The 19,211-nt window shown below is 38.0% G+C and overlaps 1 protein-coding gene across 1 annotated transcript in view; it reads left to right on the top strand.

The window, feature by feature from the left end:
- Positions 1 to 19,044, top strand: part of LOC142344239 (short transient receptor potential channel 1-like) — a 63,153-nt gene extending 44,109 nt beyond the window's left edge. The window contains exons 5-8 of the mRNA XM_075395794.1: positions 1,403 to 1,516; positions 3,530 to 3,778; positions 14,834 to 15,012; positions 18,804 to 19,044. Coding sequence (XP_075251909.1) covers positions 1,403 to 1,516; positions 3,530 to 3,778; positions 14,834 to 15,012; positions 18,804 to 19,044 — 783 coding nt within the window. The remainder of the gene's footprint in view (positions 1 to 1,402; positions 1,517 to 3,529; positions 3,779 to 14,833; positions 15,013 to 18,803) is intronic.
- Positions 19,045 to 19,211: the final 167 nt, after the last annotated feature.

The following is a 19,211-nucleotide window of genomic DNA, read 5'->3' as shown; positions in this document are numbered from 1 at the left end:
TATAAAAACAGTTGTAATGCATCCGACAGCCATAAAGACCTGATTTGTGAATTTTACTACCCCAATTTTGAGGAAAACAAAAGTTTATTTCAGCTTGTGAATAAGGTATCCTCTCTTGTTGATACACATCTCCTTTTTTGTATCGATTTATTGCATCCAGCTATCTTTCCCTTGTTGACACGTCTACGCGAGGAATGTTTCAGAAACCTTAGGATACCAAAGGGTGGGCAAAATCTAACTTTCCAAAAACCCATTTTAGGCAATCTAATAAAATCAGCGCTGTTTTGGCGTTTTCATTGATAAACGTATATATCTGATTGATAGAATGAACATCGCAGACCAAAATCAGAGCAATAAAAATGCAAAAAATTTAGCCCGCAGGAGACAAAAAAATAACAAAAAAAGGTAGTAACAATAAACGAAGGAAAGAAAATCTCACAATCTCATGGTTTGAATTCATTGCCTCTCTGGTTGCACCACATTTTGGTGTAAAAATTGATGCGGATAATGAGATTTGTTATTGCAATTCGCGGCTTTAACTCTGCTGATGGAATTGAATTACCAGTCAGTGGATTATTTCCTCACAGAGTTAGAAAAAATGCTTCGACTTTGAATTTACTGATTTTTGTAGCGATGGTTTATACTTCTTGCCAATTGGCGTAGTCTGGCTGGTTGATTCACTAGGTTGACATCCAGTGTAGCAGTAAAGCAGTAGCACAGTAGTACTGCATCAGATATCACTAAATATATGGGTTTTGCTTTGAATGTAACAGTATTACAAAAACATTTTTAATGAAGTTGTTTAAAAAATACAACAAAACATTGTCTAACCTTGGTTCTTTGTTGTTAATTAAAACTTTCAAAAAAGATTGTCTTCTTCAGTTGTTACAATAATGTCCCAGAGCAAGAAATGAAGAACTATGCAGTATTTTTATTTAGTGTTCCTGACGATAAGAATGTAATTTTTTTCCTTACAGTCATCAATTACGAGTTTGCTGAGTTTTCATTTTGATCTGCTTGCACAAGATGAATTCCGAAAAACCCATCTGGATCAATTTTGCTTATGAACGTACCTGGGAAGACTGAAGTCGCCTAAAATGCAGACTTCTGCTCGTTTTAAAGTTTTGCGCTCTCACTTGTGTACCTTTTTGGAAAACGATATTTTTTATTGATGTCTTGGCAATTATTCAATTAGGGAATTGAATTTAAATTAATTAATTAAATTCTGCAAATTTGAATTCTTTGGCTGAGTGTTAGTTTGGACGTCTTTACAAAATTCGGCTTGCTTGTCTATCGGCTTGCTTGACCACCACCTTAAAAAATTGTCAGCTTTATATACGAACAAAGAGGAAGAACTTGCCGTAGCTGGTTACCAAATTATGCCATCAATATTCTGTTCCAGGCTCTGGCTAGTCCGGCCTACTGTCTTGTGATGGCGAAGAAGGACCCCATGATGATGGCCTTCAAAGTGTCCACTCACTGCAGATCTCTAGCTGAGAAGAATCCTCACCAATCGGTCAGAAAATATTATTGTGTTTCGTTCACAGAGAACCTCAAAACACACGTTTCCCTCTAATTTTCAGCAAATGCCCCCCCCCCCCCCAACACCACCACAAGATCATGTACCTCTTGAATTGATCATGCATTCGCACCTCTGTAATCTTAGATATAAATTGTTCTATATATTCCCGATTCTTCTTAAGCTCTACACACCACAATTAATGCAAAGCAAAAACAAGATTTATAGTGTTTACTCAATGCAATGAAAGCGGAAGTTTTGTTCACGTGGGGCAAGGTAAAAGTTCCAGGAATTAATTCAAAGAAGCGCCCCGTGTCGAAATTACCCCCCCCCCCCCTGATTACCCCGCAAATTGATGTAATTGTCTATTGGGGGTAAAACGATGTAAGATTAGGGGGTAATCGGGAGAGTTTTTAGATTGTACCCCCCAAAATTACCATCCAAAAAGTTATACGGTTAGGGGTTAATTTTAGGGGGCAGAACGGTGTAAGGTAGGGGGGGGGGTAATGGAGTGTAATGAGGGAATTTTTTAGGTTGCACCCCCCAAAAAAGATGCAAGATTATGGGGTTAATTTTAGGGGGCCAAGTGATAGGGCAATGGGGGTAATGGCGAGTAATGGGGAAATTCCTAGATTTTACGCTTAAAATTATCATCCAAAAAATGTAAAATTAGAGGGTAAGTTTTGGGGGGCAAAACGGTGTAAGATGGGGGTAATGGGGGTAACGGGGGTAATGGGGTTAACGGGGGGAATTTTTAGATTTCACCCCCGAAAAATATCCCCCAAAAAGATGGGGGGGGGGGGGGGTTAACAGACTTTCAACTTTTTAAAATGTGTATTTATATTTTTTACAACTTCCAGCAGCTGTCGTAAAGCATTTTTCTGCCCTTTTGTGGAAGCGCAAACAACTAACAATTGGATCTTTCACTTTTGTCCCCTCCAGTACGTTATGCACCCTCTAGATACAGAGTACGTGTCATAGCATGGTAAATAGTTAAGTAATGATGTGGATGATAAGTCTGGGGGTGCAAATAATATGCACCGATTGGATGGGGGGCACAAAAAGAAAAACTCCAAAAAATTCCAGGTCTTTCCCATTATAGCCCCCAATGAAATTATAGCCCCCCCCATTATGGTATAATTACCATGTTGGGGGGGGGGGTATAGGTTATCTGACCACAAAACGGGGGGCTATAATGGGAAAGACCCAAAGTTTCAATCAAAAACCGCAACCCGGGTCGAGGAAAAATCGGAAAAATATGTGACATAAAAGGCGAAAAGTTGTTTTTTTTTCACCGCAAATTTTGTGCATAATTTTGCGGTTAAATGCCGTGAAATTGTAATTTCACCGCCCCTACAAAGATTCGAACCTCTCACCTCCTGCATGTCATCCAGTTCTTCTTCCACTGCGCCTTCTCTCACTAACTTCTGTTGTTCAGGGTTTTGTTTTGAATATAAATCAAATTCAATGTGGTGAATGTGGCAAATTTTTGTAAGTTCACCGCTTACTCTAGTGTTGAAATTACATAAATTCACCGCTTAGAAAAACGTGTCAAAAATATGTAAGATTAAGGGGAAATTTTAGGGGGGGGGGGTGTTAAATCTAACAATTGCTTCCTTACTCCCACGAACTCCACCGCATTCACTGCTGATCTCTTACAGCTTTAACACCTTTTTCTAAGCGGTGAATTTATGTAAGTTCACCACTAAGTTAAGCGGTGAATTTATGTAATTTCATCGCAATCACCGCTCATCTCCGCATAATTTGATCACTTTTTCAGAGCGGTAAATTTATGTAATTTCAACTCTAAATTCAGCGGTAAAATTATGTAATTTCACCGCTACCAGGCGATAAAGTTTTTTTCAACGCATTCACCGCCTGACTATGTAATTGCACTGCATTCATCGCTGATCTGACAAAATTTTCCGCATTCACCGCTTATCTGACTAAATTTTGCGTTGAATGGCGGTGACACCTCGACCCGGGGAAAATGCCTTCAATTTGCTTCAGGAGCAGTATGAAGAACTTTCAAACAAAATGGAGGCATTTGCTCATCAGTGGTTTGGGAGTGCCTCGGACAACTATGAAGTGAACATGATAATTGGGTTGCCAGATCAGATCAATATGGAAGTGGGACTCTCCTATGATATACTCATGGGCACCAAAACCAACTCATTCTTACCCAATGCAAACCCAGGCATCCTTAACTCCAGCAAATACTGTCGTCTCAGATATGCATTACTGCATAATCATGTATCGGTTTGTGTTATGTGTCTTTTTTATCATCTTCAGCACAGTTTTAACATTGGGCTCAATTTTATAGTGAAAAGAGTGTAAAAATAAACATATATCTCCGCTTAATAAGGTTGGGAAAACTGTAATTTGAAGAATGTTATTTTAAATTAAGACCGTAAGAATGTAAAAAAAATGTATAAATGTGTATAAATGTATAAAATAATATAAAAGTACAAAATGGCAACAGTGTAAAAATTATTTCTCCCACTTTAAATTTCATCATTTAATTTTTTAACACTCTTTTGGTCTCATTTTCATAATTACACTTTTAAAACTACACTTTTCCCGCCCTTATTAAGCGGACAAAAAGGGCTGTAACGTTTTCACTTTTAGGGTTTTTTTGTGGCAATTTTATAATCATTGGCAATATGTTAAAATAATAGTTAATAAGAACTAGGTGATTTGAAAACCCCAAAATTGATAGAAAAAAGAATTTCAACTTGTCCGCCCTCAAAAATTACAAAACAAGCTGCTCCTCTTTAGAATTTCATCATCCTGATTCAAAAAGATCACGTGAGCCATCCAAAAGTATCGAGCGTCCCTCACAAATAACTTCTTCTCCCGATGGGGTTACACGAAATAGTTAAGCGAAGCCAGTCTTAGGCCAGTTGTCACCAAAATTTTTTTTACCACAGTCTTCTTTTAGCTTTTTGAACCTTGTTGATCATATTGTGTGCTCTTGTATATAAAAATATCCAAATTTTTCTCATAGTGTTGCACTGCTCAGAATGTTTTCTTGCCAAACGCACTTGAATTATTGCCAAAAAAACTCAACTTCAAAACTTCGGAGAATCAATTTTTTTTACTAAACGAACGGAATGTTTTAGAAAATGTTCTGTGTTGCGGCTGCTCAAGAATCTCAGCGGAACCGATATATCACAGCCTGGTTCTCGAGTTTTACGCCGGCCTGGTTCTTCACTGGGTTCGATTGACTAACGATCTCGCAGAAATAATTAGTCGCTCGGACGTATTAAAAAGACTGTAACTTTAATTTTGTTGATTGAAGTTAAGAATATCCTTAGTGATAGTCTATGTTCAATTTCGTGCTGAAGTTTGTAAGGCTTCAGCCAGTAGCTAGTATTGTTGCAAACTTCTCGTTAAGTAAGCTCAACTAACTTAGAACTCGCAAGATCTTAAGATCTAGCAAAACTTAGCAAAAAGACTATAGTTGTTAAAGAATCAAATTTTAGTCTATCTGAGAGCCAACTGCTCTTGGTAACAGTTTCTAATGGTTCTAAATACAATACGGTTTCACTAATCAAACAATTGGGTTAAAGTAAATAATCAAATATTTATCAATTATAACATCATCGCTACTTGTCTCTGATTGGTTAATCAAGAAAATGATTTAGGTCATTGTTTACATAGTAAATGTCAAACTACTGCAATATTTACTTTTGTTGACATAAGCACGGATGGTTATTACGTGGCTGTGAATGCCTCGAATGTATGGTATTTCACCTTTAATGATCTTCTAAAGTATCACAAAATAAACAATTTAAGAAGTTTACCAATAAATAACAAAAAAATATCGAAAATTGCCAATTTTGCACCAAATAAGTGCTAATAGCCACACTTGTGGGTGTGATGCAATAACGTTCGTTGGTTCCATGAGTAGCTTAGAGGTAACCCTAACCGTCTGCCATAACCTCGGGTTGCTCGGGTTTTGCCTTCCCAAAATAAGAGGGGGTGGACAAATTTTCGGTCCCAACTTGTAAAATTTTTTGGTTTTGACCATTTTTGAGTTTTGACAAATTCTAAGTTATTTCAGTTTCAAAAGTTATTTCTTCCTATCTGATGGCTTTTTTAGCTCATTTGAAGTGGCGCCAACATCGCCGGCCCTGTTTTCGATCTCGGAAACACCATCGTAGAATACTGGCGCTAACTTCACAACTGGCCGGTTTAGCTCTCCATGTGCCATTTTGACTCTCGCTGACCTCACAACTCCGTCGTTGCCAGTGAAGATCTCAATGATTCGTCCAAGTTTATACTCACAGCGTTTCACAGAGTCATCTACTAGCCACACTAATTCGCCTTCTTTCAGGTTTCGCACATGTTCTTTTGACCATTTCGATCTCTGATTCCATTGTGGAAGATATTCACGAGTCCATCTTTTCCAGATCATGTCGGCATATGCTTGAGCCGTTTTGAATGATTTTCTCAGGTCATAGTAGCGTTCACTGGGTGGCATGAATGGTGCACTCGCGTTCTCTCGTCCTAGCAAGAAATGATTTGGTGTGAGTGCTGTCAAATCTTCAGGATCGTCGCTTACTGCTGGCAGGGGTCTTGCGTTGAGAGTCTGCTCTACAAGACACATTGATGTGCTGAGTACCTCGTCGGTGAGGCTTCTGTTGTCCAAGATTGCAATCATGACCTTCTTGCAACTTTGAACCAGTCTTTCCCAGATTCCACCAAAGTGAGGAGCTCCGGGAGGGTTGAATTTCCAAACAATCTTTTTCTGTGCTAAGTCACTCTCAATCTTAGCTTTGTCCCACTCGTTCATGAATGCTTTCAGCTCATTGGCTGCTCCAACAAAGTTTGTTCCGTTGTCACTAATGATGGTATTTGGGTAGCCACGTCTTGCAATGAATCTTGTCACTGCAGCTAGACATGACTCGGTGTCCAATGACTGAGCAACTTCAATGTGTACTGCTCTCGTTGTCAGGCAAGTGAAGAGGCAGCACCATCTCTTCAAGGTACTTCGTAGGAACTTGACTTCGAAGGGTCCGAAGTAGTCGACTCCGGTATGAGTGAATGGGAACACATGTTCATCAAGTCGTTCTCGGGGTAGATCTGCCATCGGTGGGTGAATTGGGTTGGCGTTCCTGTGTCTGCATCTGATGCATCTCGACTTGATTTTCCTTAATGCATTTCTCAGCCCGATGATCCAGTATTCTTGTTGGAGCATGTTTCTCACATATTCTGTGCCCTCATGTAGGTTGTCTTGATGTGCTTTCTCCAGCAGAAGTTGTACAACTGGATGTTTTGCTGTTAACAATATTGGGTGTTTTGCATTGTAGTCAAGGTTTGAATGCTTCAATCGGCCTTTTACTCTAATTGTTCCATCTTCCTCTATGAAGGGTGACAATTTGGCAATGTTTAAAGTTTTGGAGATTTCTTTGCTGTTTGCTATAGACTTCGAAACATTCGGGAAGCTTTCGTTTTGAACAAATCGAAACAGTATTTGCTCTGCTTGGTGAATTTCGTCTGCTTTGAGGGGATCCTTCTGCTTTGTCTTGAACCTCATGCAGTTGGCAATGAAGTTTCTAATTCGGTTGAAGGAACTGTATCGTCTCCAGTCACATATTTGGTCTAGTTTTGTTTCCGTTGCTACAGTACTCATAACCTGCTCAGGCTCGAGTTCATTCACTTGGCACCACAGCTTTGGCCACTTTTCTTCATCTGCCTGGAGCCGAGCCGGCCCGTTTAGCCATACGGACTCCTTGAGGCCTTCGATGGACATTCCTCTGGTTCCGATGTCGGCAGGGTTTTCGACACCTTTGACGTGTCTCCATTGATCCATCGATGAGTTTTCCAATATTTCCGCTGCTCTGTTCGCAACGAATACTTGTTGTTTCTTGTGCGCTGCCTGTAGCCACTGTAGCACTGTTGATGAGTCGGTCCAATGATAGATTTTGTCAATTTTGACATCATGTTCATTGAGTATCTGCTTTCTGAGACGAACTCCACAGACTGCGGCTTGAAGTTCTAATTTGGTGCCGTCATATGTCTGATGGGTGCCACACGACATTTCCCTATTACATATGTCAGTTCTAGCGTTGCCTCATCTTGCAGATATGCCACAATGCACATTGCTTCCTCTGATGCATCTGTAAAGATGTGTAGTCTCAAGTTTGTGCAGCCGTTTTCAAAATAAAGTCGATTTATTGACATTGTCCTTATTTCTCTCAACTCAGAGCACCAACCACTGAACAATTTTGAGTGTTCTGCTGACAACTCTTTGTCCCATGCTTGTCCCATTGCTGCCCAGATGCTTTTGAGTAGAAACCGCATTCGTATGGTGAATGGTGAACATATCCCAAGTGGGTCGAACACTGCTGAGACAAAGGATAGGACAATTCTCTAAGTTATTTTTGCTGGAACTTCTTGCTCAGTTCCACGACAGACTATGAGACTGTCTGTGTCCACATTGCAGTTGATTCCTAGGATTGAAGATGATTGTGGTTCTTCGAGTGTTTTCACAACTTTCATTGACCTGTCTGTCTCTGGGATCTGTGAATTGACTTCATCGTCACTTGTTATCCATTTCGTCAACTTGAATCCACCTTTGATGAGGATGTCTCTGACTTTCTGATAAATTTCAATCGCTTCTTGAGGTGTTCTGCCTGATTTGAGGAAGTCGTCTATGTAGAAGTTTCGCTGGACAGCTTTGACAAGATTTTCGTCGTTGACTGCATTATCTTTCGCCACTTGGTGCAAGGCGTAATTTGCACAAGTCGGCGAGCTTTTTGCCCCAAAAACATGTCGTGTGTACTCGTAGATTTCTATTCTCCGCTCTGGATCTTCTCTCCAGAGGAATCGTAAACATCGGCTGTCATCCTTTGGGACAGCTACTTGAAGAAACATTGCTTCTATATCGGCTGATAAGGCTATTTGGTGTTCTCGGAAATGAAATATGATTCCGATCAAACTCTGCAGCAGGTCTGGCCCAGGTAGAAGTTTGTCGTTTAGGGCTACACCTTGATACTTTGCTGCTGCGTTGCACACTCTTCTGACTTTTTCGGGTTTGTTCGGGTTTATGACGGGATGATGTGGTAAATACCATTGCAGTTTGTCTTTGGTTTCATTCAGTTCAGCTTGATCTACTTTCCGAACGTATCCAGCGTTGACATCTGTGTCGATGGTTTCTTGGTAGCGCTTCTTTAGCGCCTCGTCTTTCTGTAGGCGTCGTTCTAAGGACTTGATTTGCCCCATTGCAGAGTAGAAGTTGTTTGGTAACTTCACTTCGTCCTCTCGCCACAGAAGTCCAACTTCGTATCTCTCACCATTGAATCGCGTTGTTTGCTCCAAAGTCTTGATTGCTTTTCGTTCCTCTTTCAAATGACAGGTGACATCGCAGTTTGAAGCGTAGGACTCGATATCCCACCACTTACTCAACTGGTTTGCTAAGTTGTCATCTGCAATTGATGTTGCTGTGGTCGCAAGAGTTGCTGCTTGCTTCGCTGGTAGGGGTCCACTTAAAGCCCAACCAATCTTTGATTTCACTGCCCATGGTGCATTTTTGTCTTCTGACTTCTTGAATTCAAAAGGGTGATGAATGTCGTAGCAATCTTGTCCAAGAATCACTTGAACATCGTTTAGATTGTAGCTCTGATCTGGCAAATTCCTCAAATGTGGGTAGCGGTCTTTCAACTCTTGCAGTTCTACAATCTGGTCCCCCAATTTCAGTTTCTCCTTCACATAGAATTGCACTGTTGTCAGTGGTCGAGACATCTCATGCGCTGAAACAGCTATCGGCACTATTTCAGTCTTGACATCTTGTGAGCCATGGATCCCTGCTGCTGATAGAGATGCTTTTCGGCCTTGGAGTTAGAGTTTTGACACCACTGATTTGTCCAAAAATGAGATTGAGGATCCCGAATCACACATCGCTAGCACATTTAGACTTAAGTCTCTGTTTGTCAGCTTGATTCGTACCACTGGAAGTCCTCCTTGGGTGATGTTAGTTGCTACTGCCGTTGTAGCATCTGAGACATTCTTTGTAGTATCCTTCTTCGGTAGGTCGCTGTGCAAAATCCTGTTGTGTCGCCTTCCACAGCTGGGTACGCTACATGTCCTGCTTCTGCAGTCCTTCGGAATGTGGCCTGGTTTCAAACAATTGAAACACAGTCGGAACCTCTGGACATGCTCTCGTCGTTCATTTACTTTCAGTGATTTAAACTTTTAACACGTCCAAATCAGATGTTGTCCGTCTTTGAAGGGGCATTCGAAATTCTTGGGTTTGCTTGACTCTTCGGCGTTTGAAGCAAAGGTACTCGTCTTCGGTTTATCACGGCTTTGAAATTTGTTTCTGTCAAACGACGAGTTCGTCTGTGCTAACAAGTTCTCATGAATTGCAGCTTTGGAGGCAAGCCACTCCTTCAAAATAATCAGGTTACCTCTCAGTAGTCAACGATCGTGCATATACTGCAACCATTGTTCTCTCAGTTGCGGAGAAAGTTTTCTCGTTGCTGAACTTAGTCCTGCTTCTGCTTCTAGATCTGATGTGTATCCAAGTTGAGTCAAGGTGTTCATCACATTTGTAACCACATTTGCGAATTTGACGATGCTCGTAGAATCGTCATGCCAAACTGGAGGATGAGTATGTATTTTCTTGAATTGCGAGTTGACTATGAAATCTGATCTGCCGTACTTCTCACAGAGTATATCCCAAGCGTGATAGTATGATTGCGAGCTGAATCCCATTCCCGATATTGCTGCCTTTGCTTGACCCGTGAGACTGGTCTTGAGGTATTGCATCTTTTCTGTATCGCTGATTGGCTTTTGATGAACAACAACATCAAAAAGACCTGACCACTCTGGCCACTCCAGTGGGTCTCCTGAAAACTCAGTCAGTTTTAGTTTTGGCAAGCCACTGGCACCACTGCTTGGTACTGGTTGGTAGATTACTTGCGGAGTGGTGTGATTCATTGTGTTCCTGTTTCTGCTCTCGGCAGACATGTTCCGAAAGTTGTTAACAGGACTCTGACTCCTGTTTCTGTCTTGAACTGCTGACGTTCGCTGCTGATGAAACGTCGTCCTTGTCAACGGCGGTGCTGGTGGGTCCGTTACTCTAATTGGTTTACGGACTTCTGGTTTCTGGAGAATGCTCGGTTCAACCAGTTGCGTTGAAAAAAGCCTTTCGCCTGGTTGGAACAGCGGGGTAGTTTTCGGGTAGGTGCTGAAACGTTTATCAGCTCTGTCCTTGGTGACATTCGTTGTAGGGTCGATAACAACATTCGGAGATAGTGGTCGTTGAGGGACAGACTGTTGAGCCCCTGATTTTACCCACCCGGCTGTTCTTTCGTGGTTTTGTTTTGATGCGACACTTTCTATCTCATCTGCCACTGATCCAGATGCCCGTGAGCTTCCTTTGGTCAGTTCAAATTTCATACATCTTTCTTCTTCGTCTTCTTCTGCTTTCCTTCTTTCGTTTTCAAGGGCTCGTTCATGCTGTCGAAAAGTTTGTCTTCTTGTTGCTGCATCTTTAGACGTAACTCTTGTTCCTGTTGTTGTTGTAACTCTTGCTCTTGTTGTTGTTGTTGTAACTCTTGCTCTCGCCGCTGTTGTTGTTGTTGCTGTTGCAAACGTAACTCTTCTTGCTGGCGACGAAGTTCTATTTCTTCACGCTCTTGCTCTAACTCCAACTGGCACTCTCGCAATCGTTGCTCTGTTTCTTTCTTTGCTTTTAGGTGTTCGAGCTCCATTTCTTCGATCTGTCGCCCTTTTCATGATCGTGAGTTGGCGATACTGGGTTGTTTTCTGCTTCCGTGTGTAGCAGAATGCTTGGAAGAGACCTCGGCGCTCTCCTCAGCGTTTTCTATGGCTCCATTACCTGTATCAATTACAGTTTCGTCGTTTGGGTCTTTGTCACCAGTCGATGTAGTTGACACTAACGATGTTTGGTTTCCACAATCCTTGCTGAGCCTGTACTGTTTGATCAGGTCTTGATAGTAACTCCTAGCATCACTGAAATTCGTAAACCCATGGTGACAAGCTTCTGTCTTCGCTATTCGAAGAGTTTCTGCACAAATTTCATCTAGATTTTCTAATAACCGTTCCGCCTGATCACACAGTATCTGTTTTTCGGATTCGCTTAAATTTTCTGCTTTCAATTTCTCTTCGAGTTCTAACAATTCGTTCGCGATTGGAACATAATCTCCCAATAATTTGTACTCTCTCAGTGTATCTTTTCGGTAGTCGACGACTATTGCGCGACAATCTGACAATCTTCAATGCCTCTGAGATCTGGTACTTTGTCAACTACCCATCGCAAGACCTTCCTCTTTTCTTCTAACATACGCCTGGTGCCATTGTCAAAGCTTTCAAAATACTTTGGTTTTAATAGTAACCTCTGCTGTTGTCGGCTGTCTTCCAAGTTGTCGTATGTCTCGAAGAAACATCGATAAGCACCTTCGGCCGTCATTGTTTTGTTTTGTGTCAGGAAGCCTTCTAGCTCGTTGAGGTATCTGGAGAAGGACTTGAGTATATCAACTTGCTCTTTCTCTAACGTCTTGAGTTGACCACTCGCCTTCCAATCAGCTGTCTTCCAGTGTCTGTTGGGACTTTTGCTGGCCATCGTTGCTGGTTGTGTTTTGGTCAACCAGGTTGAATCGAAGATTCGTTGCTGTTCGTGTTACTGCTGTTGTTGGTGTCCGGGTCGGCGGAACAAATGTTGCGGCTGCTCAAGAATCTCAGCGGAACCGATATATCACAGCCTGGTTCTCGAGTTTTACGCTGGCCTGGTTCTTCACTGGGTTCGATTGACTAACGATCTCGCAGAAATAATTAGTCGCTCGGACGTATTAAAAGGACTGTAACTTTAATTTTGTTGATTGAAGTTAAGAAAATCCTTAGTGATAGTCTATGTTCAATCTAGTGCTGTGAATGCCTCGAATGTATGGTATTTCACCTTTAATGATCTTCTAAAGTATCACAAAATAAACAATTTAAGAAGTTTACAAATAAATAACAAAATATTGAAAATTGCCAATTTTGCACCAAATAAGTGCTAATAGCCACACTTGTGGGTTTGATGCAATAACGTTCGTTGGTTCCATGAGTAGCTTAGAGGTAACCCTAACCGTCTGCCATAACCTCGGGTTGCTCGGGTTTTGCCTTCCCAAAATCGGAGGGGGTGGACAAATTTTCGGTCCCAACTTGTAAAATTTTTCAGTTTTGACCATTTTTGTGTTTTGACAAATTCTAAGTTATTACAGTTTCAAAAGTTATTTCTTCCTATCTGATGGCTTTTTTAGCTCATTTGAAGTGGCGCCATTATTCTGAGCAGGTAAAATAGTGGTCAACAGAATTAGGAACAGAAACAGCGAAATTAGGAAAAAATTAATCAATTTCGTTCAAATAAATAATGTCTCAGGAAATTATAAACTGGTACCATTGACAGCATTAGAGGTGAAAAATTTCCACCATTTTAAATTTTTTTTCAATTTTCAATTTTTTTAAGAAAAACGCGTTGAGCCACGATACCAGTTTTCATTTTTTATTCTCAAAACTGATAGTAAAGTATAAAAACTTATTACGTCAAGTATAATTGCAAGTAAATACAATCTGCCGGTAACGACAAACTCTTCATCTATTTATTCTTAAGGAATCAATTATCAAATGGTTTTTACAACTTTTTTTAGATCATGGTTACTCAGTAAATTTTAAAAAGTGCAATTTATCAGTTGTGCAAAATAGTTCAACAAAATTTATTGAAAAAATACTAGATAAGAAGCTACATTTAAATATTTTTAAAAAAAATTCGGACCCTTCATAAATTGTTGACTGAAGTAACTAATGTTAAAAATTATAAATTGACTTTTATTAATGTTTTGAATTCATTTGGTCACTTTTCTAACATATATTTGTTAATAGGAATTTTTACAGTCCAAAACATACGGAATAATTTTTTTTTTTTGGAAAAATCTTCCTATTTTTTTCCTGCATAGACTTTTTGCAAGTTGTTAGTATTTTGGTTAACTAAAATTTTGACTTCATTTTACTGAACAACTGAAGGGAATCAAAAACCACAAAATTATCTGGTTTTTCTTAATTGTTGCATTATCTTCTTAAATTGCGTTAAAATTTTTCAGTTTTCGTGGAATCATATTTTTGCATAAAAAAAAATTAGAGAAAGCATGATAATGCGCTTAGTAGGCAGTACTAAATTTTGCCAGCAGAAATGATTTCACGCTGATTAAAAAGATAAGGTAATCTGCATAGATTGCTTTCTGAGTCAAAAATTAAATCTCTAACAATTGAAAGCATTCAAGCCAAAGAATGCCCGAAAGTTGAATCAATTTGAGGAACAGTAAGCACATCTAAATTTGCTGTTTCTGCTGCAGAGGAGTCAACAATAAATAAATGTTTATGGCGAGAAAATTTGTTTTTGTTTCTAATCATCGCATTAAATATCATTTCAAAACCAATGGAACACTCAAGAGTTTTTTTATGGCGAAAGAAAATTTATTTCCTAAACAACTATTCTAGAAAAAAACCAAAATATATCTCTATAAATGCAAAAAAATTAACTTATATTTTAAATTCGTAACTTTTTTTTATCAATTGAAGCTATATTGCAAAGTTGAACAAAAAATTTATGGGTCATTGGTGCTAGAGTTGTTCAATGAAAGCCTCATTGAACTCTTGAAAATTTAGCACTAATCAATAAAAAACCTTAATATTCTTTGTCCACAAAAAAGGAGAAATCATATCGCAGCATGAGTGCTTAAAATGTTTCTTAGTGGAATTTCTTTTATCTTTGTTATTAAATTTTTGAAAACGCGATTTGTGATCATTATCAGTTCAAATCGAATCAACAATGGAACAACTCTCGCTAACTTCTATGAAAAATCTTTCGAGGTATTTCTTTTGTTCTCGTTCCCAAATTTTCCCTGCCAATGACTTGTAGTCATTACATTCGATAAGACACAAATTTTGATCTCCCCACTCATTGGGTAAGACATTAAAAACTAATCAGTATTGATTGTTCTCGTCACCTATTGTGTGGCATATTTTTCAAAGACGACTTCCCTTATAATGGGGGATAAAGATTCAATGGCTTGCTCGAGTTTCATATGCGCCTAAAATCTCGCGTCTCTTGCTACCAGCATGATTGCGGACCTCCGAATTGCTATAACAGAGACTGATTGAGATAGCCTACTGAAAGCGAACGATAACCCAGCAGGCTGCAAACGTCTGTTATCAACCAAAATGGTTATTCGTTTGTGGAAAAACTATAGAAATTGTGGAAAAATCGAGATAAAACATCATTTTGAGACCTGATCTCGTTTTCAGTTTGTGTCTCATCCGTACTGTCAACAGGCAGTGATGAAGGATTTCGAAGCATGTTTGCCGAGTGGGTGGAGGGACAAACCAACTGCGTTCAAAGTATGTGTCATATTTGCACTCACCATGCTCACCCCCATCTGGATTGGACTATACTGGCTCCTTCCGGACAAGGAATACCCAATGAAGTAAGTGGACCCTGACTTCTGGATTTATCCGAACCTCGAGTTATTTGATTTCTCGCCAAAAAGAGAAGAGAAGTATGACGGAGAGTATCCGCCGTTTTCAAGCTAAAATTATTCTGTAGGTTTTATGATTCAGAGATTTTCAAGCTAAAATTATTCTGTAGGTTCTATGATACAGAGATTTTCAAGCTAAAATTATTCTGCAGGTTCTATGATTCAGAGAAACTCATGATGAAAACATAAGTGGTGCTTTTGTGAATCAGAAGAGTGCGTAATAAATTCGTAGTAGTTTATGATTTTTCTATGCCCACCCCTAATAGCAAACGAGTGAATTAAAAGCAAATGCACCGATGGTCTTCTATGAAATTATCATAATCCGTCGATGGGATTCCGTGGGAGCTGAACCCGGGTGGACAGTTCTGACCCGACGAGAGCGGAGTAACAAGAATTAACCTTGGTTGTACTCAAATGATTAAAAATAAAAAAAATACAAATTATATTTGACTAGAATGACACAAAAAGAGGGGAATATAAAATTTCAGACAATTTGCACGACGCTTTTACCGACAATCAATGAAAATTTTTTACTACACGAAGCGCTTCATTAAAATTTTACAGCTCTAGAGAAGATCGGTAATCTGCTTCATGATTTGATTACTTTTTTCTAGTTCTTAAGGTTTTTTTTGTTTCAGAATGGCAGCAGTAAACGGCTTCAGGAACATCAAGAGTGTTTCACGCTTCAAGTTTTTAAAACGTGAAACATTTTGATATTTCAGATTTCGTTTTGCGGCCAATTGTTTTCCAAATACCTCAGTTTGCTATCAAAACGTTTTAAAAGACACCACCCCTAGTCGGAAAAAAGTTTATCTTGTGAGATCTGGCATCGTATCATAAGAATTTCATCCAAAATCTTGCAAAATCTTACAAGATAAAATTTTTCCTGCAGGAATCTTACAAGAAAAATATTTTCATAAAAGAATCTTGCAAGATAAACTTTATCTTTCATGAATCTTACAATATGCTTTTTCTTTCAAGAATTTTTCAAGATAGACTTTTTAATTTCAAAATTGGTTTTCTTCCTCCAGCACCTAATCTTTTGACCTATACTTGAAGAAAAAACCTTAAACAGTGAAAGATACGAATACAAACATTTTGGCATCGAAATAAGAATCCCAATGAACCAAAAATATCAAAAAATAATCAATTTATAAGGCATCAGAAAAGAGTTCTTCTATCTTCGTTTTTGAAAATTCCTCTTGACTTTTTTTATTTCTTGGTTTTCTCTTTTCTATTTTCTTGATTTCTTGTGTTTGAAGGTTCCTTGGCAAAGAATAGGGTTCCTTGGCAAAGAGGGTTCCCTGGAAAAGATGGTTTCTTGAAGAATTTCTAAAACATACAAAATTTTACATAACCGCACGGAAATACGATGCATAGCAAAACATGATGTGCCCAAAGAAACGAAACAGAAACCGAAAAACGAATAGAAAACACGTTGTGCCCAAACAAAAAAACCAAAACGGCATGCACGCAGAAAACAAAAACGATACAAAAATGGAAAACAACAAACAAAAGTTGAAAAAAAAATGAACACAAAAAAAACGACACAAAAATTGTACCTTTTCTGTAGATATGGATACGAGAAGAGTTCATTTAAATTTCCGGGAAAATTTTCTTCCGCGTCTTAATTTGTCAATATTTTCCGGTTGTTACAATGTTTCTCGACTAAACTATGGCAGATTTGACAATATTATGGAAACTTTTCCTAATAAAACCAGAAGAATTATTATTACTAGTTTTATAATCATTATTACTACTACGGTTATTGTTATTAGTACTATTATCATTATTATTATTATTATTATTATTATTTTTATTATTATTATTATTATTATTATTATTATTAGTATTATTATTATTATTATTATTATTATTATTATTATTATTATTAATATTATTATTATTATTATTATTATTATTATTATTACTATTATTATTATTACTATTATTATTATTATTATTATTTTTACTACTATTATTATTTTTATTATTTTCATTATTATTATTATTATTACCATTGTTATTATTATTATTATTACTATTATTATTAATATTATTATTATTATTATTATTATTATTATTATTATTATAATTATTATTATTATTATTATTATTATTATTATTATTATTATTATTATTATTATCTTATTATTATTATCATCATGAAGATTACCATTACCATTAGTATTGATAGTATTATTATGTTTTTACTATTTATAATAATAATTTTAAGCATACGGTTCAATAGATGGCAAACGTTTTATGCAGAAAAAGCACAGAGGTTCATATGGTCAGATAATAAAAATCATTCCTGAATCCAATTAGATAGACAATTTTCAACAGTTTAAAAGAATCAATGCGTTGGAATCTTTTTCGATAACAAATTTGAAATCTAATTAATAAACCTGTCATTTTTCCAATGATGTCAACCATTGTGATGCTGAGAGCTGATGCTAATCATTCTAGTGAGACACAAGAACGTATGAAAACTAATTCCGGCTCTCAAAGGAAATTTAGACTATAATAATAAAATTGAACTCGGTTTTCAAATCTCAGGACATGTTATTGCTATTAATACAAATACAACACTTAAATTTGAGAAGACATCAGAAAGCTTATTATATAGCTCAGTCGAGTGATGCCTTGAATCAGTTTTCATCAGTTACCTGTTACAAGCACTTGAGAAAAAATTCTAAAGACTAATATCTCAAGCAAATTTTCTGTATTTTTATATTGATTCTTAACTGGTAGGGGAGGTTAAAAATTGAAGCAAATTGAGAAGTGATTTTTTTTCGCGAAAAATGATGTATTTTTGAAGAACATGGAGACATGTTAAAAATTTTTGCTCAAAAATTTGTATCCAATCTGTTCGTTTCCCAACTCACAATACAACAAACATGATTCCAAAATCCAGCCCGGAAAAAACTTTTTTCGAAGGTAGAAGATTTCTTCAATAGTTTTTGATTTTAAACCCAAAAATTTTGGAACCCAGAACAATTAGTTTGCATTTGTACGCTAGGAACTGGACCAATAATTTGAAACAATTAGTTGTTTAGACCTTCAGCGGGTACGATAATTCCGGGACAAAAAATAATTATGGTAGTTTTCAAATCATTTATTCCCGAAGATGTTAATTGTTCTACAACCTTTTCCGGCAGTAAGGGGAAAACACAAACAGTTCTTTTTCAAATGCAACGCTATATTTTCATTTTCAAGAAAAAACAATTTACTGTCCATTCTTGGCGTCCAGTCCTGAAAGCATGATGGCGTCTGTTTAATTTGTGATCCCCCAAGTGTAATGGGCGCATATTATTTGCACCCCAAGAGCACTTGCCATATTCTTAAATAAAGGTTTTACTATGTAATGGCACGTGCTCTGTAATTGGAGGTTGCGAGGCACAAACGGAAAGATCCCGATATGCATACAATTTAACTAACTTGATTTATTGTGCCAAACAAAAACAAAGGAACGGGTAGCATCTATTCCAGGGTGTCTCCTTTCTGCGACAAAGCGAGGGACAAAATTTTCACTCAATTTTAGGAGGTACCATGCTAAATCTCGTGACAAGTAGCTTGAGTTTGCGTTGGGGGGGGGGGGGGGGTGCATGATGTATTTGTATGGTAAATGAAACAGTACTGCTTGCAACGCCTGCATAACAAAATAGCAGATTTTTTGGAAAGAATTTTGGGTATCTTTGGGAATTTTGGCGGAATTTTGCATTAAAATTTAATTTTAGGAAATTTGGTGGTTTAATCCACTGGCCCTACATGAAAGTGATGACAAATTTACTGCTGTATGCAATCATCCAAGTGGCTCTCATTCTGTCAAAGAACAAGTGGGATATGGTCTCCTTCGACCCAGGGGAGCCAGGAGCGACCAGAGAGCGCCTGCTGGCTTCCACGGGGAACACCAATTCCAGATACATACCAAATGTTGACTTTCTCAGCATTTATATTTGCATTTGGACTGTCGGTTAGTGATCCTGTTGACCCCAGATTGGAATCTAGCCAATTGCATTCTATTAATGCTTGAGTGAAAAACGTGAAACATGATCTTGATATTTAAAAAAAAATAACTGCACAAAACTTTAGCTACCAAAAATATGAAAAAATAGAGAATTTCATCGGTTGTATCATTGTTATCT

The sequence above is a fragment of the Convolutriloba macropyga genome, chromosome 8, assembly GCF_964194025.1.
Source record: "Convolutriloba macropyga chromosome 8, txConMacr16.3, whole genome shotgun sequence".
NCBI classification, from domain to species: Eukaryota; Metazoa; Xenacoelomorpha; order Acoela; family Convolutidae; genus Convolutriloba; species Convolutriloba macropyga.
The sequence above is the reverse complement of the archived record's forward strand: the minus strand, read 5'-3'. Positions and strand labels throughout refer to the sequence as shown.